Source organism: Aotus nancymaae, unplaced genomic scaffold, assembly GCF_030222135.1.
Source record: "Aotus nancymaae isolate 86718 unplaced genomic scaffold, 86718_ANA_hifiasm-v0.15.2.pri h1tg000079l, whole genome shotgun sequence".
Taxonomy (NCBI): domain Eukaryota; kingdom Metazoa; phylum Chordata; class Mammalia; order Primates; family Aotidae; genus Aotus; species Aotus nancymaae.
The window spans coordinates 22,806,751-22,832,661 of record NW_026988494.1 but is presented as its reverse complement, the minus strand read 5'-3'; the positions used below and the strand labels follow the sequence as shown (position 1 = coordinate 22,832,661).

At 36.3% G+C, this 25,911-nt stretch overlaps 1 protein-coding gene across 1 annotated transcript; it reads right to left on the bottom strand.

Moving 5' to 3' along the window:
- Positions 1 to 954: 954 nt before the first annotated feature.
- Positions 955 to 21,597, bottom strand: ADAMDEC1 (ADAM like decysin 1). The gene is made up of 14 exons (XM_012435339.2): positions 21,295 to 21,597; positions 15,083 to 15,201; positions 14,104 to 14,180; positions 13,041 to 13,119; positions 10,737 to 10,813; positions 9,394 to 9,583; positions 9,109 to 9,171; positions 8,295 to 8,366; positions 7,811 to 7,980; positions 7,337 to 7,418; positions 6,514 to 6,644; positions 5,482 to 5,659; positions 2,865 to 2,950; positions 955 to 1,646 (listed from the first exon to the last, which is right to left on the bottom strand). Exons 1-14 carry the CDS (start codon positions 21,380 to 21,382, stop codon positions 1,640 to 1,642), a joined length of 1,419 nt encoding a protein of 472 aa, XP_012290762.2. The 5' UTR covers positions 21,383 to 21,597; the 3' UTR covers positions 955 to 1,639.
- Positions 21,598 to 25,911: the final 4,314 nt, after the last annotated feature.

The following is a 25,911-nucleotide window of genomic DNA, read 5'->3' as shown; positions in this document are numbered from 1 at the left end:
TCATTTTTTTTAACTTTCATTTTAAGTTCAGGGGTACATGTGCAGGATGTGCAGGCTTGTTACATAAGTAAACTTGTGTCATGGGGGTTTGTTGTACTTTCATCACCCAGGTGTTAAGCCCACTACCCATTAGTTATTTTTCCTGATTCTCTCCCTCCTCCCACCCTCCACCCTCCAATTGGCGCCAGTGTGTGTTGTTCCCGTCTATGTGTCCATGTGTCTCATCATTTAGCTCCCACTTATAAATGAGAACATGCCCTATTTGGTTTTCTGTTCCTGTGCTAGTTTGCTGAGTGTAATGCCCTCCAGCTCCGTCCATTTCCCTGCAAAGGACGTGATCTTGTTCTTTTATATGGTTGCATAGTATTCCATGGTATATATGTACCAAATTTTGTTTATCCATTCTATCACTGATGAATATTTATGTTGGTTTCATGTCTTGGCTATTGTGAATAATGCTGCAATGAACATACACATACCTATGTCTTTATAATAGAATGATTTATATTCCTTTGGGTACATATCCAGTAATGACATTGGAGGATCTAATGGTATTTTAAGTTCAGCGTGGTCATGAAGGGGGAGACAGGGCATCCTAGGAGGCCCTTGGTTTCAAAGTCCAATCTTTAGAAATAGGTCTAAGTTTCTAGTCTCCCAGGATCAGCGTCTATGGAAATTTAGGTGACTTTTATCAATTGTTAAAAATTATTTAGAGAAGGAAACCTCAAAGAAGCCTAGTCTTCCTGTGTGAGTGGCCTCACATCATTCCATTTTGGGCATTAAAAGATGATGCGACCTCCTTTTACCAGCTCCATATAGCATTGCTTGGCTATCTGTGGCAATATTACCGAATTACCAGAGCGACAATTTCCCAGTGATGTGAGGCTTCAACACCTAACACAAACCTTCAAAGAAGCTTGAAAATATCAGTTTTGAAAATGACCACACAGAAAAGCCTCAAAAGTGCTTTTATTGACATTGCAGTTCATTAAATCATTAAGCCTTCTTTGCTGGCTCAATTAAATGGTAAGAAATGTAGACTAGTCAAAATAAACTTCATATATGATGGTGAAGGAAGTGTATATAGGATTATACATGATAAAATAAAAAATGTTTACATTTAATCATTCTTAACATGAGATAGAAATATACTACACTTTCAAGCAAAAGGCAAGGTGAACACAGAGGAATAAGATAAAAGCTGAATTCTGTTCTTTCTATTGCCAAAGCCTTCACCCATCAAATGGTATTTTTTTTTATAGGCCATACTAGTAAAATGAAAGAAGCATTAAAGCCCAGTACTTGTAATTTAAAAATTCTGGATTAACTGAATAATTCAGCAGTGCGTTTTAAGGTGCTTTGATCAAAGGCTACTTTCTTTTGCTCCCCAAAGAGCAGAACTAAGTCCCAACTTCATGATCTTTAAAAAAAAAAAACATGAAAGATTAGGCCTAAACAAACAGCCAAGGTCTATAAGTACATCTATTTACCTGTTTCCTGAACCAATAACAATATAGAAAGTAGAATGACAAGTGAAAGACCGATATGTCTAAATACAAAGGTGAAAATTCACAAGATTCCTGCACAGTTAGAGATCTTGGTCCTTGTCCTGGCAAGGTAGCATCTCAGTGAAGTAGATTCACTCTCTGATTAAAGGAAAAGTAAAGTTTGGAAGCCAGGGTTATTATAAGTTACAAAATATTATGTAAGAATGATAATGAAAATGTATAGAATTTAAATTATGTGAATAACAATTCATATTATTTGAGACAATATCATTAACTGTATCTTATAAGTCAAAAAAAAAAAACAACTAATTTAACTGGATTTGAAGTTCCACAGCTAGTTTTTGGCAGAAAAGACTAGAATTTTAATTTCCTGAGTCCACCTTCAATTTTCTTTCCATGGTTTAAATTGCTTATCCTGCACAGTAAGGGACATGTTCACCTCGGGTTCCAAGCCTCTAAATAGCTGGATGATTTTTTTATTTTCATTTTAATTGCTATGTTTCTGGCCTGGGCACAATTTCCAGAATTCCCTGGAGAGTGGATTCATTCCTTGATTCCCAGTGGGCTGTATTAAATGGTGCTTGGTAAATAAACAAGGCTTGGTCCTTATCTTTGATCTTGCCAACTCGTTCCCAATAAAATGATAGCTGATGGTGCTTGAGTAAATTATTTTCTTTGTACTCTCTCTACCGTTTCAATTTCAGAAAAGATTAAGGAAAAAGGAGTAAAAAAATGTGTTGAGTCTTTCCCCTATTTTTGATTTTTGTTGTTGTTGGCATTTTTATATTTAGAGATTATTTTTCACTGAAACAAGTACTATATTCCAAGTCATTGGGTTCTCTAGTCCAACTCACATAGGAGATGTCTAAGACATAGAGCTAATGCCTGGATTGTGACTCATTGAGATAGTTTAAAGGAAATAAAATTGTCAAATCTTATAGCATGTTCTTAAATGCTATTGATTTTCTGACAGCATTGCAAATTAAAACTATCAGCTTTTAACCAAGAATAAAATGAGCTCATCAACTGAGGCTGTTTTAAAATACACTTTTCTATTTTCATTTTAGTTTGTATTAAACTTATCCCTATGTAATAGGAATTTAAACAGTTTTGGGCATGGATTCCAGCAGCCCTAATCTCACAGATGTCAAAGTAACTACTTTCTCATGAGTGCTTGTCCACACATCCTTAGTTATATTCATAATGGTTGCTAGTTTTAATCTCCAAAATTGAGTCATTTCAAAAATATAAAATACATTGTGTTTTAGTGTATTATAGAACTCAGTGGCATATCTTTCTCAAATCTGAAATAAAAGTGAGAAAACATTTTGGAACAAAGAAAACAAAAGGTCTTACATGGTATGGTTTGAAGTGTCTCCCTCACAGTCAGTTCCAGACTTCAGTTTACAGGTCAGGGCTTCGCAGCAGAGATTGGTGCATTCCTTCAAAGCACAAACACAATGGAAAAAGGTGGTTCAGCATTATCTTCCCATAGATTAGGTGATAGAATTCTGGTACAAGATGGCAATGAAGTTTTATTTTTCAACTAAATTACTCTGATAGACAAATTCCAGTGAAAATAACCAAGGATATTGAAAAATAGAAAAAATTATTATCAGCAATGAAGACTACCCCTTAAAAGGTGAGAAATAGAATTGTTCAAGAATTCTTCAAAAATAAATTTTGTCTAGATATATGATGTGTAAGTCCAAAATAATTAAAAAAATGAACGTACTCAAAGGAGAAAGAAAGTTAAGAAAATAATTTAGGAAAACTTTGAAAAGTGCAGGAACTGCATGAAGAACTTTGTATATAACTTGCCTCATAAACTTCAAAGGCAAATTGTCTTTCAAGGCAATACTTAATATTGTGAAAATATCGGTGCCCTTCAAAGTTAAATAGATGTTTAATGCATTTCCATCAAATCTCAACTGCATTTGCGGGCAAATTTGCAACAACAACAGTAATAAAAAACAATGAAGAGACTTGACATTAAGATGCATTGTCAAGTTGCAATCTTTAAAATAGTCTGATGCCTAGGAGAAATATCTAGACAGAATGCTTATTTTTAAAATCTAAAAAAAAAAAAAAAAAAAACCCTAATTATGTACCTAGGAATAGCAAACTGGCAATCATATCTGTGAGAAATTAGATAATTCAATAAAAGTTACTATATAAAGCATATATACTACTTTTTAGATAATAAAACAGTTATTTAGATATTCAGTTGTTCCTAAGCCTGAACTCTCTAGTTTTATTCAATTACATAAGAAAAAATATCAACGAGGTATGACAGTAATACAGGAGTTGACTGATATGCTTCAAGAATTTTAGATCTTACATTTTGTGTATACAATGGTTCTCTCTCAGCCTCTTCCTTCATCCTTTCCCCCTTTCCTCTCTATAAATACATACCATTTGCTTGCTGAAACCAGAAGTACCTAGGGTTATGAATATCTTCTGTTGTCTTCCACCCAAGAAACCATAGATGGATGGAAGCAAATAAGAACGAGACAAACGTAACTCTAATTTATTATCAAATGTCAAATCTTTTGTAAAAATCCATGCCTCTTTATAATAAACAGAACATTTACAACATTCATCACAAATGATTAAGTTATGCTGTGTAGTCTTCAGATGTAATCTAACCACCTAAAATTTCTCAATAAATAAACTGCAGCATAGAGAGTTTTGATGCTACGTTCATTGTCACAGAGCATCGTAAATAATGGATCCTTCTTGTCTGCATCCTGCTCCACCAATGATTAGCTGTGTATCTTTGAAACTAGCAACTTTTCTGAGCCTCAGTTTGTCTCTAAATTTGGACAATGACAATATTTATCTTGTATATTTCTGAGTTAATAGAAGAGATGGAGTATATGAAAGTAATTTTCAGATTTTCTTATATGTGCAAATCTCTTCAAATAGGAATCCTCCTATTTGTCTTAAAAGAAACTTGTTAGGACAACAGAAATATCTTTTAGAAAACAATCGGATTCCTAGTGATCAGCATTCTTTAGAGTACACAAATGCCTTGAAGGAGTCTGATTTATATAAATTAGCAGAATCATAGTGCTTATTCTGGATGTTCTATGTTAATAGTCCATTTTTCTACAGATTTTTGTGATTGTTTTTTCTTTTCTTCTTTCTTCTCTGTTTTGTTTACCACATGGTTTACACACTGGCTTGATGTGAAAAGACCAACTCTCTCTCTAAGTAGAACTTACTTCTGGATCTCTAATTGTTACTCCTCAACAAACGATCAACTGTGACATTACGTTTTGGAAAGATCATAAGTGACATTTTATAGTTAACAATTTACTTCTTTACATTCAACTTTATATAATTATGTTAAAATCACGTCCTGGTTTTTGAAATGCCTTTCAGAAGATTACTAAATTAACACCCATCAATGATAGACTCAATAAAGAAAATGTGGCACATATTCACCATGGAATACTATGTAACCATAAAAAAGGATGAGTTTACGTCCTTTGCAGGGACATGGATGAAGCTGAAAACCATCATTCTCAGCAAACTGACACAAGAACAGAAAACCAAACACTGCATGTTCTCACTCATAAGTGGGTGTTGAACAATGAGAACACAGGGACACAGGGAGGCGAACACCACACACGGGGGCCTGTCGGGGATGGGGAGCTATGGGGGCAATAGCAGGGGGTGGGGGGTTAGGGAAGGGATAGCATTAGGATAAATACCTAATGTAGATGATGGAGGGATGGATACAGCAAACCACCATGGCACGTGTATACCTATGTAACAAACCTGCACGTTCTGCACATGTACTCCAAAACTTAAAGTGTAATAATTTAAAAAGTGAAAAAAAAACCACAAGTGCAAATCTACTTTTTACTATGATGCCAAGTTTGTCTTTAGAAAGAATTCCCAAAAGAACATTGAAAAACAAAAAACTGCACAATTCTTCTGCCCCCGTAACTCTAATAAATAATACCTTAGGAGAGCCACAGTCACAGTCTTCTCCCACTTCCAGAAGGTGGTTCCCACACACTGGTGTTGTCATTATATTTGTAGGAATAGGCGCTTGCAGCAGACACTTTGGTTTCTGAGATAAAAGGTATCTTTCAAAATGTGAGCGGCAAGATGTACTGAAATCCTTTGGGAATTTTGAACTGTAATCAGAAGAAAACTCAAATATGATACACAGTGTGGTGCCTTCTGTGTGATAAAGGAACACGAGACTCTGACTTATCTAACTGTATTACTGAGCTCAATGGAAATTCCAAATTTAGCAACCATTTAGGACTGCATTGCATTAAATGTGGTGGGGGGTAGGCCATGCATACTATGATATCTGGAGATTTTTTCATAGAGCTCAAGTCATAGAGCTGGAAGGATTTCAATTTCCATGTGGCCATTTAGTATTGTTCTAAAGGACAGCAGTGATGGCCATCACCATTTGTTATTATCTACTCATTTTGCATTGAGAAATGAGGGGCAAGAGATGATAATAATGAACCAGTGAAGGGAATTAGTTGCAGGCTTCTGGACTCTATGGAAATATTTCTCTTCTTCTTTGTAAACATTTCAAGAACAAGGTATGTTTTATTTATTTTTCTATCCCAAGTATTTGCAAAGTGCCTGGCGTTCACAGGCAATTCATAAATATGCAAAAATGGATTGATTGGCTGATTGATGATGGAAATATAAGAAGATCCTGTCGTCATCTTAATGAGATTAATATTTTTAGAAACTATGGTTTCATTTTAAGTTGATATTACTTTAAGTTAAAATTGTAAGGTCACCATACTTGCAAGCTCTATCTTGGCATATTTGGAAATCATTCTTTAAGATTTCCAAATATGCCAAGTTAGTTGTTAAAATTTGTGCATCGTGAGACTAAAGGTTGAATTAATGAGATGCACAACCTTTGGGAAAAATATGCCCATTCAACATCTCTAGACTGCATCTGAATTCTTTAAGATTTGGAGAACAACTTTCTTCTTCTAGGATGGCAAGCTCTCACCTCAGATACTGATTCATCACACAACTGCCGGAGGGACACTTGGTGGTGAATGGAACATCAAGCATACCAAGGACATGGCCCAGCTCATGTGACATCACTCCTACAAGGGCCACATTATTCTTTCTTTTAGCCTAGAAAAAAGGTAGACACATATATTTCTTTTTTTATCCAGTTCTTCCCAATGTGCAGTACTTCAAAAATGGCTCGAGTGATGAAAACTAGTAAATCGTTAGCTCCTTTGCCTGTCACTATGTATTGCAAAATGTTGAAAGAGCATTTGAAGTGGTTGGGTCCTATGAATACAATACATTTTATTCAATAAATATTTGTTGCACTAATGGATACTAAGTTCTCAGTAAATCATGGTGAAATTAATTACACTTTTCATAGGAAGTACTCATAGGCACCATATCAGAGGTCTCCAAAACTTATTGCTGTGATACCTATGACATCGGAATGCTTGGCCATATAACACCTGTAAGCACCCTTCTTCCTTGTCTAGCCTCTCTGGCCATAGATACTGGGGATGACTAGTGTTAGTCCAGGCCACAGAGGGTACCTGGATTCCCTTTCTGTTCCAATATTCCTACTCCGATTTTCTAACATGAACTGAAGAAGGACAGGGAACCTTCTAGGAAGGCTGATGTAAGGTGATGTTCTGTTTGATAATCCAAGGGGTCTTCAGTGCAATGACCTACCAGTAGTATCCTTTCTACTTTCATTCATTAAGGAAATGTTCATTTTGCTAATTCTATATAAGGTGTTATGGTGGCCTTCATAGAGAATATAGAATCACAGGGAGCCCTACTATGAGTTTACAAACCTCAATAACAGCAACTGAAGATGGAGAACACAGGGAATTTGAGGCTGCCATTCCCACACGCTGATTGCTGAAGCCAATCCCGCTGTATGAAAGTTACAGATACTACAGTCACAATCTGAGCCTTTGTAACCACTAGCTTCTGTTAATTATGTTAATGAATCGCCTCACTGACCTAGCCCTTTTATATTCACTGAGCCCCCCAAAAACTTCTATTCCATAGTGTTATAATGACCACAGATGGTTATCTTATATCCATGGGCTTATTCCATCATCTGATTACTGATCCAATAATCTTACAGGTGAATTGCTACTGGTAGATTGTCAAATACTCTGAAACTTGATAAGTTGCTACGGTGGAATGTCAAGCACTCTGACAATTGATCAGGGAAATATTACAGAGAGGAAATCCCTGCTAAGGAAGCTTGGGTATAGCTATCCATTCTTCCTACATTTACCTGGCCAGCATGTGCTCACCTGAGGAGCTGAGCATGGTCGTGGATCTTCTTCTTCCCCAGGTTGGAACGGTGCCATATCAGGAAGTTGTTAAATGTGGTGCCTGTGCTAGGCACCACATTTATCTTATCCCCATCAGACCAGATTTCCATACCTACCAAGGCCACGTGAACATCTATGGTGTTATAAATCTGTGGAAAGAGCATTTATCCTCATAAAAACATTCAGGATTCCTTTCATGTTTGAGAGCTTTTGCTGACCACAAGTGATAGATAAAGTGGTGAATCACAAGTAATGAATTTTCATTTTGAAAGTAAAAATTTTAAAAGTTGACTTTGTTGCAACATATGTGATTTCACCTTGATGAGGATCCTTGTTCTGCTACAATTTCCCTGAACTGTTGAACTCAAGGCATTTGTGACCTTTGTAACTTCTTGTTGGTGAAATCATAGGGAAGTTCCAGGTGTCTATGCAGAAACATGAGGTTTACATGATAAGGTCTTACCACATTGAGTAGGTTCATCACATCAAACACAAAGCTTCTTATGAGAGTTAGATTCTCCTTATAGCTCTTATACTGTAAAATACAAAACACAAACTATAGTAAAACGGCAAATTAGTCTGAGAAGCTGATGGCATAGAGGATTTCACATTTTGAGAAAATTATGCATTTCGATATAATTAATATCTATTCATTCCATAATTAAATTATGTAAGACTGTGTTCTGGCAAATTCTATTTCAAATGTTAAGAGTTTTTGATAAAAGTTAGACATACATGTGAAATTTTAATGTTCTTCATTTTTAAGTTGAATAAATCAAATTAACAATTTTAAGGTTTTTAAACCAAATCATGTGACTAAAATTTGATTACAAAGCAGTATTTGCTAGATAGAAATGTAGATTCTAGCATTTTCCTTTGAAAATGCTTAGAATCAATATAATTTCTAAGTTATATAGAGTTTTGTGTTGATTTTATATTTACATACTATTTATTTAAATATATATTTAATTTATATTAAGATATAAAATATTATAATATTTTAATGATACATTCTTTTCATGTTTCATTTCATGGTTGATTTCCTGTAGCTATCTGGTATTCAGTATATTGCCAATATCTAAATATTTTGGTGGCAAATGGATATTAAAGGGATGAGGAGATAATAACTATTGCTGGTAAGGCAAGTAAACAGCCAAGACACCCAGGTGGACAAATGCCCCATTATTAGCTAAAATAGGTTATTGCTTGTTTTTGCTTGATAAGTAAACTTAAAAGTTGACTTAACTGGCTGAGAGGCCCGCATGTTTCATACTCACAAAGGCATTATCCAGCACCAAATACAGATCAATGTATTTCTGTGCCCGAAGAAAGTCTTCTTGCTTTACAAAGAATAAAAGAACATTGTTAATTATTATCTTTATTCTAAAAGATTCCAAAGCTTAAAAGGAGGCTTTTATTTTCCTAAGAGAGAAGATAAATAGAAAAAGAAGTAAATAAATTATAGGCTCAACACATACTACTCATTTCTAAGAATAGTATTATATTGCCTATCTCTGCTGAGACAGTTGAAGTCAGTGATGAGGTTAGGGAATGATATTCACCTCTGGGCTTTTAAGGGATCTAGACGTTCGAACTGGGCCTTGTTCCCTGCCAGTGCTCCTCACACTGGCACATGTGTGGTTAGCTGGGTCTCGTTCTTCCTGGTTAGATGTAAAGATGGCATGTTCTTTCTGGTCTGTGCTTTTCAGAGGTTTTATCAGGTATGTTTGATGGTGATGTGTGAAGTATCCTCTGGGAGACATAAAGACTTTTATTTCAGGATTCCTGACACACAGAGTCATATTTGCTGCCGAGAATGGATTAATGTCTGCACCTCCATCACAATTTCACACACAGCCTTGTCATTCATAGACCTCTCGGCTAACTTTTGTTAATCTAAGTTATAATCAGTATTTGTCAATATAAAATGAAGCCTAAGTTATTTACCAAGAGAAGTCTGAACAAGAATTATGAAGATGAAGCAACCCCAAAGAATTTGGAGTTTACACCATAAGCTTAGTAAATATTTTTCCTTAGTTTATTGATTGACTTAACAAATATTTATTGGCAGATCCTAGGACTGTAATAGAAAATAGAGTAAGAAAATATTTAGATAGGAAGAACCCCAGAGGGAGGTATGAATGATCAGGTCAGCCAGAGTAACATGCTGGGATTAGAAGTAGCTTAAGGAATCCCTCTTTCTATGATCATAATAGTTTGATAATTTGTTCATAAATAGAAGGTGACTCCATATAACAAAATATTACAATGCCAGCATGACTGTTAAAAGTTATATCCCTGAAGGTATTTCATGACGTTAAAACTTGTCACGTGTATGAGCCATGTGGGAAGAACAATGTGTTTTATTTTTTATGTCAACCCTGTGAAAGAAACATTTGTCTGTATGTATATAAGGGTGCACACATGACACAATGTTACTAACAGTGATCACTGAGAGGTCGACTTTTGTGGTAGTTGTTATTTTCTTATTTGTGCTTTTTTAACTTTCCAAACTTTCTCTCATTGACAAGAATCATCTGTGTAAACAGAAACACATAAACTTCTAAAATTAAGTTCAACTGTGACAATTTCAGTGTAGAATCTTAGAAAACAGGAAGTAACTGTTTTAGAGAGTAGGGTGGATACACACGGAAGTAGATTCAGATATCATCAAGGTCCAGAGTGTAGCATTCTTGTTTTACATTGCTAGGCCTGACTTCTCCTAGAGCGGCAGATTATAAAATGATTGTCAGGGCAATACTTTGTTCTTCACCTAAACCGCATATATTCAGCATTCCAGCAGTGAATAATTTACCAAAATAGTAAGAAGACAATATCCAGTAGCACTTAATTCTGTGTAATAAAAAGCTGCTTGATCTTGAGTAATTTTGATAGTAGTTCATACCTCAATCCATCGCAAGTACTAATGCTGGCAACAGAATTCTTTTCATTTAGGATGCTTCCTTTATAGTAACAGTGTTCCTGGAGTGGAAAAAAGAAATTATGCTTTAGAAATGTGTGTGTGTGTGTGTGTGTGTGTGTGTGTGTGTGTGTGTAACTATGAGAATACATGTAGTGCAGTTGCAAGGAAGTCTACCATCTTGAATATGTAAAAAAGTTCTTCAAGTACTGACTGTGACCAGACCAATTCCCAGAAATACAAAGAGCAAGAACCTCAGAGCTTTTTGGAATTGCTTCACTGGAAACTCTCTATATTTGGTGGCTGAGCTATTTTTCTGACATTAATTTACACTACGAAAGAGTCCAGGGAAGTTAAACCTAGGTAGGCTCACAGTGGAAGTGGATGAGTTTTCTGAGAAGTAGCCAGTCCTCTTGGGATGTATAGATCCCAGTGGGCCCTCAGGTTTGGGAGCCAATGCTCAAGGATTTGGCTTCCCTGTGCTGAGTCCCAAAGGCATTGTGCATTACAAATAAGTAAAACGAGACATCTATTTTTCTAGACTGGGGAATCCTCAAGATTTGATACTGTCACTCCTGAGCGCCTCAGACTGATTTAATCACTGTTTTATGTTCTATTAGTAGAATCCCTTTATCAGCCTCAAAGACCTAAAATTATTTGCCTGCACATAGAGATTCAGACATGACTGTTGGCCCACATCAGCAAAGTTAGGGGGCCACTTTTGTGGAGTGATCTAAAAAAGATAATGAAAAAACTGCCGTGCAAAATAAGTTCACCTGCCTCGGGGTCTGAAATTCCAGCTGTGGTCTTTTCTCCCTTTTTGGAAGAGATCTTGTCAACATAAACATTTTCTCATGGGCTGGGCGCGGTGGCTCAAGCCTGTAATCCCAGCACTTTGGGAGGCCGAGGCGGGTGGATCACGAGGTCAAGAGATCGAGACCATCCCGGTCAACATGGTGAAACCCCGTCTCTACTAAAAATACAAAAAACTAGCTGGGCACGGTGGCGCGTGCCTGTAATCCCAGCTACTCAGGAGGCTGAGGCAGGAGAATTGCCTGAACCCAGGAGGCAGAGGTTGCGGTGAGCCGAGATCGCGCCATTGCACTCCAGCCTGGGTAACAAGAGCGAAACTCCGTCTCAAAAAAAAAAAAAAAAAAAAAAAAAAAAAAAAAAAATTTCTCATAAAAGACTTGAGAAGATTCCTCATTAATGTATCATCATCAGCTATTAACAATTGAGCATGAATTAATTTATCAGACACTGTCTGCTGAAGATAGTGTTAGCAAAATTTCAGATGTTCGTGAAATAAGTTTTGATGAGCATAGGGAACTAAGAGCCATTTTGTGGCAGAAATCTTTTTTCTTTTTTATAGAGAAATACATGTTTAGGGTACCTTGGAGGATGGCCCTGAGAAACTTATCATGAACATGAACACCTCTTGATTGAGATTTGTATTTGCTTCCTGATCCTCTATTCCATGATTCTTAATGTCTGACATTTGGCCCTGGTATTATCTACAGGATGATGGTTTAATCAGATATAAAAATATTAATTATATAATTGATATTCCATTGCTAACCTCAGGATAAATGCATATACCTCCAGAAAATAATAAGTAGTGATGTGAAGTTTAAGTACCTATAGAAGAGAATTCTTCTAACCTATGGATAAGATGGTCTAGGGATAAGCGGACTTTCGGTTGCTTTTAAAAATGTGACACTTGGAAGCCTTCTTCTGCTGCGCCTATGTTTTAAAAGCCAAATGTGATTTTCTTTAATATTGTCTCACTGGTCACAGATGAGCACCTTGCTTTCAAGTCCTTTGATTATTATTTGAAGTTGTTCTTGGACCTCTGAATTTTATAAAATAGTTGAGTTCTTTTGGGATCCCTTGCACCAAGGACACAACTTCCACAGAACCTCTGAAGGATGCTGGGGCACAAATATGCATAAAGGACCATAGCATTCAGGGAGAAGCTATTAACTGCTGTGGAAGTAGGATGAGCCCCATACCCTGGAATTTACCTCAAGGCTATGCATCTTGAATCAGCCTTGGACATATGTTCTTATACAAGTAATGAAAAGCTACATCAAATCTTTGAGTTTGTCTGAGTAGAAAAAGATGTTTAAGTTATCAGAAGGTCAAGGAAGAAAGTCATTTATATGTACCATTCTTTTTATCTTACACTTTGTATATAATTTCCTAGGAAATCAACCTTCTTAGGTAACATTAGCACAAACTAATAACATCTAAAACTCAACAGAGTCCCACACAGTGTTTGGATCCTACCATGTTCTCAGGCTTCTTGGTGATTTCCTCTCCTCTGGGTGAATAAAATGTTTCAGTGTATTCTGGCCCCAGGAGATGCCTGTAGAGAGCAGAGAGCTGAATGAAACGTTCTTCATGCAGAAAGGTGGAACTTCCTGACATGAACTTCAGCACTAAAAGAGTAGTAATGTCTAAAAGTTTGAGACCACCCTGGCCAACGTGGTAAAACCTGTCTCTACTAAAAATACAATAATATTAGCTGTGCATTGTGGCAGGTGCCTGTAATCCCAGTTACTTGGGAGGCTGAGGCAGGAGAATTGCTTGAACTCTGGAGGCAGAGGTTGCAGTGAGCTGAGATTGTGCCACTGCACCCCAGCCTAGGAGACAGTGCAAGACTCTGTCAAAAAAAAAAAAAAAAAAAAAAAGGTAATAGTGTCTAAAATAGCTAAGATTCTGACCCACTGATCCTCTTCCAACATTGGAGCTTTCCTGCTGAAGCAAATCAGGGAGTTCTTCCTATTAAATCTGAGATAGGAAGTCCCCTCATCTCCTTCTCATCTGCAGATTCCCTATCATCTTCCAATTAGTCATTTTGAGATTTCTTGCACCAAGGACACAATCTCCATAGAACCTCTGAAGAATGCTGGGTCACAAATATGCATAAAGGACCATTGCATTCAAGGAGAGGTTTACTAACTGCTGTCAAACTAGGAGGAGCCCCATCCCCTGGAATCTATCTCTAGGCCATGCATCGTGAATCAGCCTTGGACATATGTTCTTATAAAGGAATGGAAAGCTGTATCAAAGTCTTGAGTTTACCTGAGTAGAGAAAGATGTTCAGGAAGTTCCCAGAAGGTCAAGGAAGAAAGTCATTTACATATGCCCTTCCTTTTGTTTTACACTTTGTACGTAATTTCCTAGGAAATCAGCCTTCTTAGGTAACCTTGGCACAAACTAATATCACCCAAAGCTCAAAATGTCCCATGTCTTCTATGTCAACTCACATTAAATGGATCCTCAAAAGGATTCCTCCCCAATTTCACAATATAATCCCCTGATGAGACTTGTAGGAGGTAAAACTTACTTGGTTTTTTGTAGGGAGAGAATGACTTCTTCTCCATTTAAGATCATCTGATATTGAACTTCATGATCATATCTTTCCTGCAAACATTTAATTACATCAAACAATTTATATTTCTGAGAATAACTAAAATAATTATAATGATATATGTAGTATGTATTAAAACAATTACAAATGCATATGGGATAAAAGCAGTTCTCTTGTGTTTTTAAAATATGTAAGAGAAAACATAGGTTATACACTAAGATGGACTTCCAAAAAGTAAAGTAATGTAGTAATAACACCTATAGATTAAACTAACTTTAATACATGAGATAGGGATTTATCATTTGCCCTAATGTTTAGTATATGATCCCGGGATCACCCAGGGAATCAAAACAAGGTGTATATTTTTCTCACTTTAAAAACAAACCAAATACACTTTAAAAAAAAAAAAACAAACAAAAACAAAAACTCACAACCCACTAAGAATTAGGTAAAAATTATGAAATGAGGGAAATATTTGCAACAATGTAATAGTCAAAGAATTAATATCTTTAATCAATAATAAAAATATTGTGTTAACTACTGATACAAAGTTTAATTCTTCACTATTGACAAAATGGCTGAGGGAAAAGACAATTCACTGGAGAAAAGGGGTGGTGTGAGGGGACACCATGAGCTTGGTGAGGCTGGCGAGGAACAACATCTCCATTAAAGATGGCTGACCTTCCTGGGCTGCTCTCCTCACCCTCAGATTTGGAGACATGTCTAAGCAGCTTTATCCTTTCTTATCAAGTGAGGCTGTTGACTCTCTGCTGCTTAGCCATAGAGGCATTCTGAGAAATTGTGTGTGGTCTCCTGAACCAAGGGGAGTTGTATATATGGGCTTCAAGGTGAAACTATTAGATGTCAACTGTCACATCACTTCTGTTAGTAAAAAGGCTTTTTATTGTCTCTTCGGATGATTGTATCATCTCCCACAGTCATTCACCTTGCTTACCTCTTTGCCATGCTTCTCTGTATGGTTGTTCTCAATCTCCCTTTTATGTAAAATGTGTAGTTTTTTAGGAGAAACTATTTCATGGAGCATTAATTCAGGTGTCTGCTTTACGGCTATTGCTAGAGAAAGAGAAATAATATTCACATGAAAGATGTCAAGGTTTCAGTTTTAGTTGTGTTGTATTTTGTTTTTATTTCTTGGGTTGCTAAAAGGGCAGTAAAGACTGAACTCCTATGTAGACAGCAAACATTACCAACAACCAGCTGATTGTCCTACTTCAGCTTTGATGACAATGACTTTTGTGTTTTTGCTCTCTCTCCCCCCATTCTGAAAAGACATGAAGATTATAAAACAGTTCTTCAGATGAGCTCTCAGTGTATGCAAACTCTGGACCACCATACTCAGAAAGGACAGGTTGTGGATTAAGAACAGAGGTTGTGTGAGCCTAGAATTCTGCCTGTAGAAATCCATTTTCTTCTTGCTTTAGAGTCCTCTTAAAAATCGTGAATTTTTCTCTCAATGCCCTCCAAGACTTTTTATTTTTTTCTTTTTTATGCCCTTTTCCCGCTGAAGTACAACCCCTGACTATACACTCTAAAAATAAAGTTTTTCATTTGTATATAAGCCTTTATTTTTAGGCAAGATGAATCTACTAGCAGTTATTTTATTCCTCAGTTTGACAATAAGCTATGATGCTTTTTCTCTCAGCGTGCTCCCTTAAGACTTTTGATTTCAAAGAAATAAAGATTTTGTTGTCCTCTCTTTGAAGAGTTTTAAAGCCTCAGAGAGGAAGTAGGAAGATTGTTTATAGACACAATGTTCTTCTTGATGTACTTGAAATTACATTATATAGACAGATTTTCATTGTTTACAAATAGTAGAAAACAAATGATCTTGGAGCCAAAAGATGGGGTCTTATGCTTTTAGCCAAATGACCTCATAGAAGTCACTTTAGTGTTTGTTTGTTGTCTAAGGTATAGGTTAGTGTAAAACTTGAATAAGATATAATATATAAAATCATTTAGCACCCTCTTAGGAAGAGGGCAGCATGCTTCTTCTCTTTTCTCTTTTAATTATTCAATCATTCATACAAGTTTAGTCTTATTTCTGAATGCTCACATTTTCACACACAGATTGTGTAACACCCGATAGACTCTTAGAAAATTTGGGTTTTACTCTGTGTGAAATGGGGGCCACTGGAGAGTTTGGAGCAGGGAAGTAACGTCATCTGACTTTTGTTTAATAAGATTGCCCTGTCTAATTTGTCAAGAATGTCATGCAGAGAGGCAAGAGTAGAATCGGAGAGATTATTTAAGAGGATATTGCAGTAATCTAGGAGAGAGGTGGTGGTGACTTAGATGAAGGTGGTATCAGTGGAAGCAGTGAGGTGGTCAAATATTGGATGTATTTTAAAGATGAAATCAATAGAATTGGTGAAGGATTGAATATAGAACATGAGGAAAAGAAGGGAATCAAGGATGACTCCATATATTTGCCTTGAGCAAACAGAATTGCCACTGACAGACATGGGGAAAGGTGAAGGAAGAACAGATATGTGGAAAAGGTTCTGGGTTCCCCTGTGTTGTTTTGAGATGTCTTCTAGGCATCTGTAGAGGACAAAGCAACTCGATCTTGGATACTAATCTGCCAAGTTGGCTTCTGATTAATCCCTGTTCTGGGAGCCCTCCAAGATTTCTAGTGTATCTATTGTTCCTTGTGTAAGAGCAGATACTTACCATAAATCTTGCCCTCAGGTCAAACAACTGTGATGTCATCACATCTCGACTGTCCGGTACATCTCTTCTGAACCACCCCTCCCCTACAGTATTAATGCCCTGGATCTGGAGAGTAATGGAATAGGGGTCTTGTCTCGTCACCACCCAGGACACAGACATGGCTGCTCTTTGTAAGTCCCTATTAAAACTGTTTTTCTAAGAACCTGGATTTTTTAGCCTTTTTCTTTGGCCTCTCATTTTCCTTCAGCTTTGGGGCAGGTTTGCACAGACCTGCCCCCACATAACAGCATCTAAGTGGATTTGTTGAAAATAAAGTGTACATTTTAATGTGAAAGCAAAAAGTTGGGAGTTGTCCTCTTGTGGATGGTACTTCAAGCTAAAGATTAGTCACCAAATGAGTGAACGCTGCTACGAAAGAGCATCAGGCAGTGATCCCTGGGGTATTCCAACGTTAGGAAATTGAGAAGAGGAGGAACCAGTGAAGGAGGCAGTGTGAGGTAGGACTTCTCCAGATGAAATGGTGTGTTTCAGGCCATGGAAAAGCAAAGAAAGAGGAAGGAGAGAAAGAAAGGGAAAAAATAAATGAGAACATGATGCCCCAAAAATGACCACTGGCTTTCACATCCTTGAAGCTTTAAGAGCAGTTTTTGGTGGAGTGTTGAGATGAAAACACTGTAGAAGCAGGATAGAAGAGAATGGGATAAGACTAGAGAGAAAGTATATAGGCAGCACCTTCTGAGAGGTCAGAAGGTTCCGCAGAGCCTGCGGAAGACTAGCTAAAGGCAGCTTGTTCTAGAACCCTGAGGCAGAGGGCAGGGGTAGGTATAAGGGAGTGTGGGGGAATTTATCTTAAACAGGCTCGTTTAATTATGTTGACCAGGAACTGACTATTCGCGTGCCTGACGTTTCCCGAAAGGGGAGCAATAAATGTTAATTACCTACAGGTTGTGTTTGCTCCAGGTTTTCGGCATTGTGCCTGCACTGAATAAAAGCAAGCGGCTCCAGCTTCTCGGAGCTGCTCTCTGGCCCCAGAGCCGGGCAGTCGCCTCGCTGCTCTTACGCTGCGTACCTGTGGATACTCATTTCATCCGTCAGTCAGGGTCTCTGGAACAGACCCTGCAGATGGAGCCCCGTTTGAGGAACGCTGCAACGAATCACGACGGAACCCTTGAAAACTGAAGTGACTGCCCAGTAAGTAAGTGGCGCCCGCTGGGGATTTCCAAGTTTCGGGGGGATTTTCAAGCTAGGGTTTCATCATGGGATGACAGTTAGCAGCTCAACAGCAACACTATATAAAAATATTAAAACAGCTGCTTAAAGCTATCAGGGCATTGGTCTTGGAGGCTCAATTAAGGGACTTAATGCAAACTCTTGTCTTCCATAACCCGTGGTTCCCAGAAGAAGGCACGTTAGACCTAGAGCTCTGGGAACAAGTGGGAAGAAATCTTAAACAGCATCATGCACAAGGGCAACAGGTCCCAGTGACATCTTTAACTTTATAGGCCTAGTTAGGGCTGCTTTGGCCCTGCTCTACACGGAAGAGCCCATAAAGGGAAGGGAGAAAGAACCATCATCTACCTTATAACCCACCGCCTCCTCCTCCCTCAGCACCACCGTTACGGGGTTAAGGTGCCATAGAGGAGAGAGATTTTCCCTGAGACCCCTGCCCCAGTAAATTGGAAAAAAGACAAGGGATACACAACAGTTACGAGACCACATCTTAGGCAAGTGGTATTAGAAGGAGAGCTCTTGGCCTGCCCAGTGATGCAAAGCCAACCAAGCAATTGGGTACATGAATCCATTACTTTCCACACTTAGAACAAAATAAGAAAATGCATTTAGGGAAAACCGAGCTGCTAGCCCATTTATGAAAGGATTGATTGAGGCCATAGCAAACAACTTCCATATGACCCCATGGGACTGGTTAGTGCTACCTAAGACAGCTTTACAGGCCAGTCAGTACTTCTCTGAAGGGCAGGATATGATGATTTCTGTGAACAACAAGCCAACCAGAAGCAACTGTCCAGGCAAAACATAACAGCTGCTCTCTGGCCACTAAGGCCAGGCAGTCACCTAGCTGTTCTTACACTGCATACCTGTGTCCCAGTACTCATTTCATCTGTCGGCCAGGGTCTGCGGGACAGGCCCGGCAGAGGAGAGAAAATTTAGCATGGTAACTGGCAGAAGAGAAAGAAAAAGGATATTCATTTTAAGTTGGGAGAATTTTTGTATGCTGGTGGGAACGATTCCGTAGAGAATATGGAATAAAGTAGGAAGGAGGGGAAATACTAGGTCAGTGTCCTTGTATGAGGAGGGATAAGATCTAGAGGACAAATGGAGGTGTTAAGCCAGCACAGATAGGTCACTTACGGGAGCAGAAGGTAAGGCTGATCATACAGGGAAAAGGGCAGTAGATTGGTGAATATGGTGAAACACCAGCTGAAACCTCTGGCAGTCCCTCCCATTTCCCCCGGAAACTTCTTGCATCGTTTATACACATAATGCAAAACAAATATAATGCTAAAGTTCATTTTGTTTAGCAGTTCAATGAGTACAAGTTTGTTTGAACATGATGGTTTTATGCACTATGAACAATAATGAAAAGATTTTATGGAAGTTCCAGAAAGTTGTGAGCTTCAAAGAAGAATGATTAACCAGATAAGATTATTAACCTGATAAGATTGTATATGGATAAACATAAGAACATTACCAGGTATAAAATTATCTAGCTAACTGCAATCTAATGAATATCTTCTAAAATAATAGCTTTTATTGTTAACTGTTGGGTTATCTAAAGTAATGGTTTCCAAAGTAATAGGGAGAAATATTTAAAAATTCAGGGCTACTTGGGCACTATGGGCTTCATGGACTATCATCAAATTCAGAAACATTTTAGTGACATTTTCAGCAGAATTTTGAGAGAACAATAGTAATACAAACAAGTTTCTCTTTCTAGAAATTCAGCAGTGAGTATTTTGAGGTCTCTGTGAGGAATGAGAGAAAAAAGATGTGTAGAATTTTTTTAATTTCAATTAAACAATTCTATTTCATTTTATGTTGTGTGACTTTTCTTTAGGCACAATTAATTCTCATCAGACAGCACAGGCACAGCTGTTCAGTTGGTCAGTTACTGTTTTCTTTTTTTTAATAATGCAGTTATGATGCATTATATCTGATTTTCATTTAATAATGCAATTATATAGGATTTAGCCCTCATTCTATTTTAAACTCTTCCCTGTCATTCATCCTGGCAAAGTCTTTGACCAAGACTTTGTGTCTTTGGATAAATGATTGTTTCCTCATGCGGTAGAAAGTATCAAAGGATTCAAACTTTATTCAAGATGATATTGGAGATGATTAGGAAGTTCTCTTAAATACATGAATTTGATTTTTGGCCAGGAAGTTAGTTCCATGTTGTCATTGGGATGGTATGTTTTAGAAAAGAAAATAATAGATCTAGCAGGATTATTAAATAAGAAATACAATTCCAGAGACATCCTTGCTAAATTATTATGCAAATCGCAAAGTGTTGACTATAAGCCTGTCTATATGTTAATATGGATTGAATAATTGGATTTGAAAAGACTTCAGTGAGCTGTGTGTATACATGGCATAATCATTAGTTTAGTAATTACTCTATTTTATCTTTCCTTTGGGTATATTATTGATGTTGGACAATGTGAGAAATGAAAGAGAATATAAAGGCTAGAGCCAGCCCTTTGTATGCAGCTTTTGCAAAGCAACATTTAGGCAAGTGATAATTTTGTGGGGAGCTTGGACAACTCCTCAGTTACATACTTTACCTTTTTCAATATAAGATTTAACACAAATATGTTCATACATGGAAATGTGCAGGTTTACAGCTTGACTTTTAACATGCTTATCATGTGACTACCAGTAAAATAACCAGTGACTTGAAAATTATTTGTGGCATAATAAGAGTGTATATAGTGGTCGGCAAACTGGTTCATCTAAGAATAATCAATCTCAAAGGGTTATTTTTCTGTAACTAGTCATTTTGACCCTGTCATTCTGCTTTTAGGAATTTTTCTCAAGGAAATATCCCAAAGTGTAGATTTTTTAAACAGCCTTGATTCATGAAGATGTTAATAAAACTTTATTTACTAGAGAAAAGACACAATGAATGGAACAATATGTAGCTTTTGGTTCATCTATTTTGGAAAATATTGTGCAAACATAAAATTTATTGCTTATTAAAACATATAAGATTTTGAGAAAATATGACAAATTTTAGAATGCATGTTTCATATAGTGGGTTAAAATACCTTCACTCAAAATTATATATATATATGTATATATAGTTTGCTTTTGCAGAGAGAGAGGTAGAAAATACATCCAAATGCCAATGGCAGTGATCTTTAGATCACAAAAACGTGTGCCATTTTTTTCAAAGGCATTTAAGCATTCATCAGATAATTTGACTTTTATATAAAATGCTGATGTTATGGTACTTACCTTGAGTTTGGACAATGAGCCAGAGTACAGACAGCAGGACCCCAGACATGGTGGCTACTGCAGGTAGCTGAGAAAGCTCATGCAGCATGAAGCTGTGGTTTCCCCAGTGTCGTCTTATCTTCCCCAATTTATCTTTAGAAGTTGAACAAGAAAATGAAAACCCCCGCTTTTCGTGTGAGATTGGGGAATGTTCTTTAAGAGTGTTGGGAAACTGTCAAAAAATTGCAGTGTCAACATCATGAGGATGTTCCTCATTGAGAAATATTTATGGCTGTGGTTATAGCTTGTTAAGGACTCACATCTGGACAGTGTTTGCCCTTGGCGCTCCTATAGCAGTGGGAATGTGTGAACTGAGACTGAGGTGCTTGCAGGCATTTCTACATACTCAACAAACTGGACCATCACGATTGCTATTCATTATCCTTATGGAAATCAATCCACATATTTAGAACATATATCAGTATTCTGTACATATTTTGAGAAACTGTCACAGTGAACACAGAATCTAAAAAACAAGTACCAGGCAAAGTCCTACAAACCAAGATAGTGCAAATATCTCTAACGTTCTGTCTCCTTATGTGTCAAAAGGGAATGCTGATAACATCAACTACCTCAAGATTCTTATAAAATTCATGAGTTTGCACACACACACTTAAGCACAGGTATGTAAAATTGTAAAGCAATGTGCATGTATTAAGAAACATGTACAATAAATTTAAATTACCTTGACAGTGCTAGCCTTAACCAAACTATACAATGCATGAAATACGTTTGAAGTGTACTTTATGAGTTCTACCTTAGAAAGTAACAATGTTTCTCTGACCATAATATTGTACATTTTCCCGATCATAATAAAGTTTATTATGGAAAAAGAGTTGGTTGTGCAATGACCTAACATCAAGAAATAACTTCTGTTAATATTTTTACAATTTATTTTCATCTTTTTATGCAGGAAAGAAGGAAAGAAAGCTAACCTTATTATACAAAGGGCTTAAGAAACTTACTTTTTTTGTGGAACTATAACACAAGCATTCTCATGACGTTTAATATTAAGACATCATTTTAATTCTTCAGAAAATATCATAATTTGTACATATGCATGTGTTGAGTGTCCATGTAATATGTAGTTGTATATAAAATAATTGACTTTTTAATTATTTCTTCAGGATAAATGTCTTGAAGTGCTATTATTTAGTCAAAAGGGTTAATCAACTTGAGCTTATTGATGTACATTGACTCAGTGCTTTTCAGAAAGTTAGGGCCAAATTAAATTTTCATGTGTAGAGTTTTCCCAATCCAAAAACCCATACCTTCTAACTGCTGAACTTACTTTTCACTGATACATTTAGGAATTTCCTAGCATCTGATTGGAAGTTTAAAAATCCCCTCTCTATGTCTATTCTTCATTTAGCTGCTCTTCTGCCTTCTGTTAAAATAGTAGCATTTTCTCTATACTTTTGCATTTCTCTTTCTGGTCCAGAAGATAAACCTTCTTCTTATATCCTTTATGAGCCACCATTAATATTTTAACAAAGTGTAATGCTGATTATGTCTCTATCATCAAATAATAAAAGAATCCTGGAATGGTGAACTCTTATCAGTGCCCTACACTTTGCCACCTTACATGTTGTTGTCAAGTATTTTAGTTTATCATGATTTACCATGATTTTAGTTTATCATGTTAATAATGATTACACATTGTTGTTATTTTCTTGTGTGTTTTCTACAGATGTTTGAAATTACTCATGTGTATCAACTTCTTTTATCGCAGGTACTTTTAGCAGTAGTTCTTTTTTTTTTTTTTTTTTAATTAACTTTCTTCTTCTTTAAACATGTTATTATTTCCATAGGTTTTTGGGAAACAGGTGGCATTTAGTTACATGACTGCGTTCTTTTGTGGTGATTTGTGAGATTTTGGTGCATCAACTGAGCAGTATACACTGAATCCAATTTGTGTTCTTTTATTCCTTACCTGCTTGCCATCCTTTCCCCTGGAGTACCCAAAGTCCAATGTATCTTTCTTAAGCCTTTGCATTCTCATAGCTTAACTCCCACTTATGAGTGAGAACATAAAATTTTTGGGTTTCTATTTCTGAGTTACTTCACATAAAATAATAATTTCCAATCCCATTCAGGTTGTTGCAAACACCATTAATTCATTCCTTTTTATGAATAAGTAGTATTCCATCACATATATGTATATGTATATATATGTCCTTATAAATATATATGTGTATAAAGAAACTGTTACATATATATGTATTTGAATATTGAAATCATATTAAAGTTTTGTTTGTGTGTGTATATGTATACATGATATATATATATACATATATATGATAGACATATATTTGTGTGTGTGTGTGTGTGTGTGTGTGTGTATATATATATATATATATATATATATATAAAATACTTGCTGACTGATTGGATGTAGCCTATCCCAGTTGGAAGAGAGGCAGAAGAATCTGGAATGAGTTCTAGGGTTCAGCTTGAGCCACTATATAAATCTTCCAATTTGGTGTCTTGATGGAAGTTGCAGTTTGTTAATCCATTAAAAACACAAGATACATATCCTGAGGCTGAGGTACCCCTCAGAATCACAGCATCTTGATGATAATAGATGTTTAAAATATTTGAATACAAGAACACCATGAAAAAATTTTGAAAATTAAACTCTCTGCGTAAAATACAGATGCTGTTTATTAGATAGTTGAATATCAGCCTATAAATTAGAACCGTGGGAATAACAGTGAAGAAATTGTTTACCCAATGCATCTGGAGGGAATAAGAAATAAAAAATATACAGAACCTTATGAATACAATATCCAAGTATTCACTAAACCTAGGATTTAATTTATGACCCTAAAACTAAGAAATCATGACCAAAATCCTGATTACAGAAATTTTTATTCCCATAAAGCCTGTGACTTACATTGTTGCATAATAACATTTTTGATGATTTGGGGCAGATGTTTAAATGTTGTCTAACTACGAATGAAAATAGAACAGCAACGTGGACAAAATTATATCTATATCTACATTTATACATATATCTCAGTTGCTTTATCTAGTCACTGAATGATGGGCATTTGGGCTGGTTCCACATTTTTGCAGTTGCAAACTGTGCTGCTATAAAGATGCAATACACAATGCATTACCACCTTACTCCCTCAAGAATGGCCAATATCAAAAAATAAAAAAATAATACATGATGTTGGTATGGATGCAGTGAAATGGAACACTTCTATACTGCTGGTTGGAATATACAGTAGTATAGCAACTATGGAAAACAATGTGTAGATTCCATAAAAAACTACAAGTGGAATTACCATTTGATCCAGCAATCTCACTACTGGACATCTACCCAAAGAGAAAGAAGTCATTATATGAAAAAGATACTTGCACACACATATTTATAAATAGATTATCTAATATTTCATTAATGGTTTCTTGGAATTAGCACTTTCATCTTTTTTTTTTTAGATTTTTCTGAGAGCGTATTTATTTCATTCTATTTTTTAACAGTAGCTTAGCTGTAAGAATTAGAATTGTAATAGTAGTAATTGTTCTAACAATGGTAATTGTTAATAATTAAAATACAGCCTTTACTAAATAATAGTGAAATATATTTTCTTAGCTTCATGTATTCCGGAAAGTGCACAAAATATATAATGGTACAGTTCAGTAAATATTTACCAAGTGTATGTCCCATGCAAATACCAGTCCATTCAAGAAATTTAACATTCATAGTCCCCTAGAAGCATCAGCCTTGAGGCCTTATCTTTGGGTAGATACCCAGTCGTGGGATTGCTGGATCAAATGTTAGTTCTGTTTTTAGTTCTTTATGGAATCTCCACACTGTTTTCCATAGACTCAGCCATGAGGCTTCTAGTTATTAACAATAGTAACAGTTACTATTGTTAGAACAATTACTACTGGGGCACTTTGGAGATATTATATGACTATCTTTCAGTGTCTGTTGTTGCTGTGAATAATTTTGCTTTCTGGCTATTTACAGGAAATTAATTTGCTTATGAATTATACAACTAGTATTGCTAGAACAGTTGAATATTTATTGAAATCATATTAAATTTTGTATCTAATAAATTCCTACTATATTTATAAGGATCCTCAGATGGCTCTGATACTATCCTTGCTATTCAGATATATCTGCAATAAAGTCTAATAATGGAGACACAGCCACAAACAGGCAGTCTGTACAAATATGAAGTATTATGAATGAGGTTTGTGTATTGTGTTGAGATAGGTTTTAGAAGGGGCACATCACTTCATAGGTGGAGATGATAATATTAGCTTGAAAAGGAATAGTGGGGCTGGGACTATAAGCAAAGCCATGAGTATATAGAAAATCATGCTGTTTGCTGAAGTACATGTTTCTCATGACTTGAACATAACATAAAAAGTAATATGTATATGATACAAAACTTATAATACATTCAGGGCCCAAGTTATGGGGTAATAAATGATCTTAAAGGAGAAGGCACGTATTTGAGAAATATTTAGCTTATAAAATTGTCAGACTTGCTGATGATTGTATGTTGCCATGTCCAGTTGGAAAAGAGACAGAACAATCTGTAATGAGTTCTAGGGTTC

Coding starts and splice junctions, on each gene's coding strand:
- ADAMDEC1 (XM_012435339.2), bottom strand. CDS start 21,382: ATGCTGCATGAGCTTTCTCAGCTACCTGCAGTAGCCACCATGTCTGGG. Junction 5,660..6,513: donor GTGATGAATCAGTATCTGAG/GTGAGAGCTTGC, acceptor TTCTGATTACAG/TTCAAAATTCCCAAAGGATT. Junction 2,951..5,481: donor GTGACTGTGGCTCTCCTAAG/GTATTATTTATT, acceptor TGTGCTTTGAAG/GAATGCACCAATCTCTGCTG.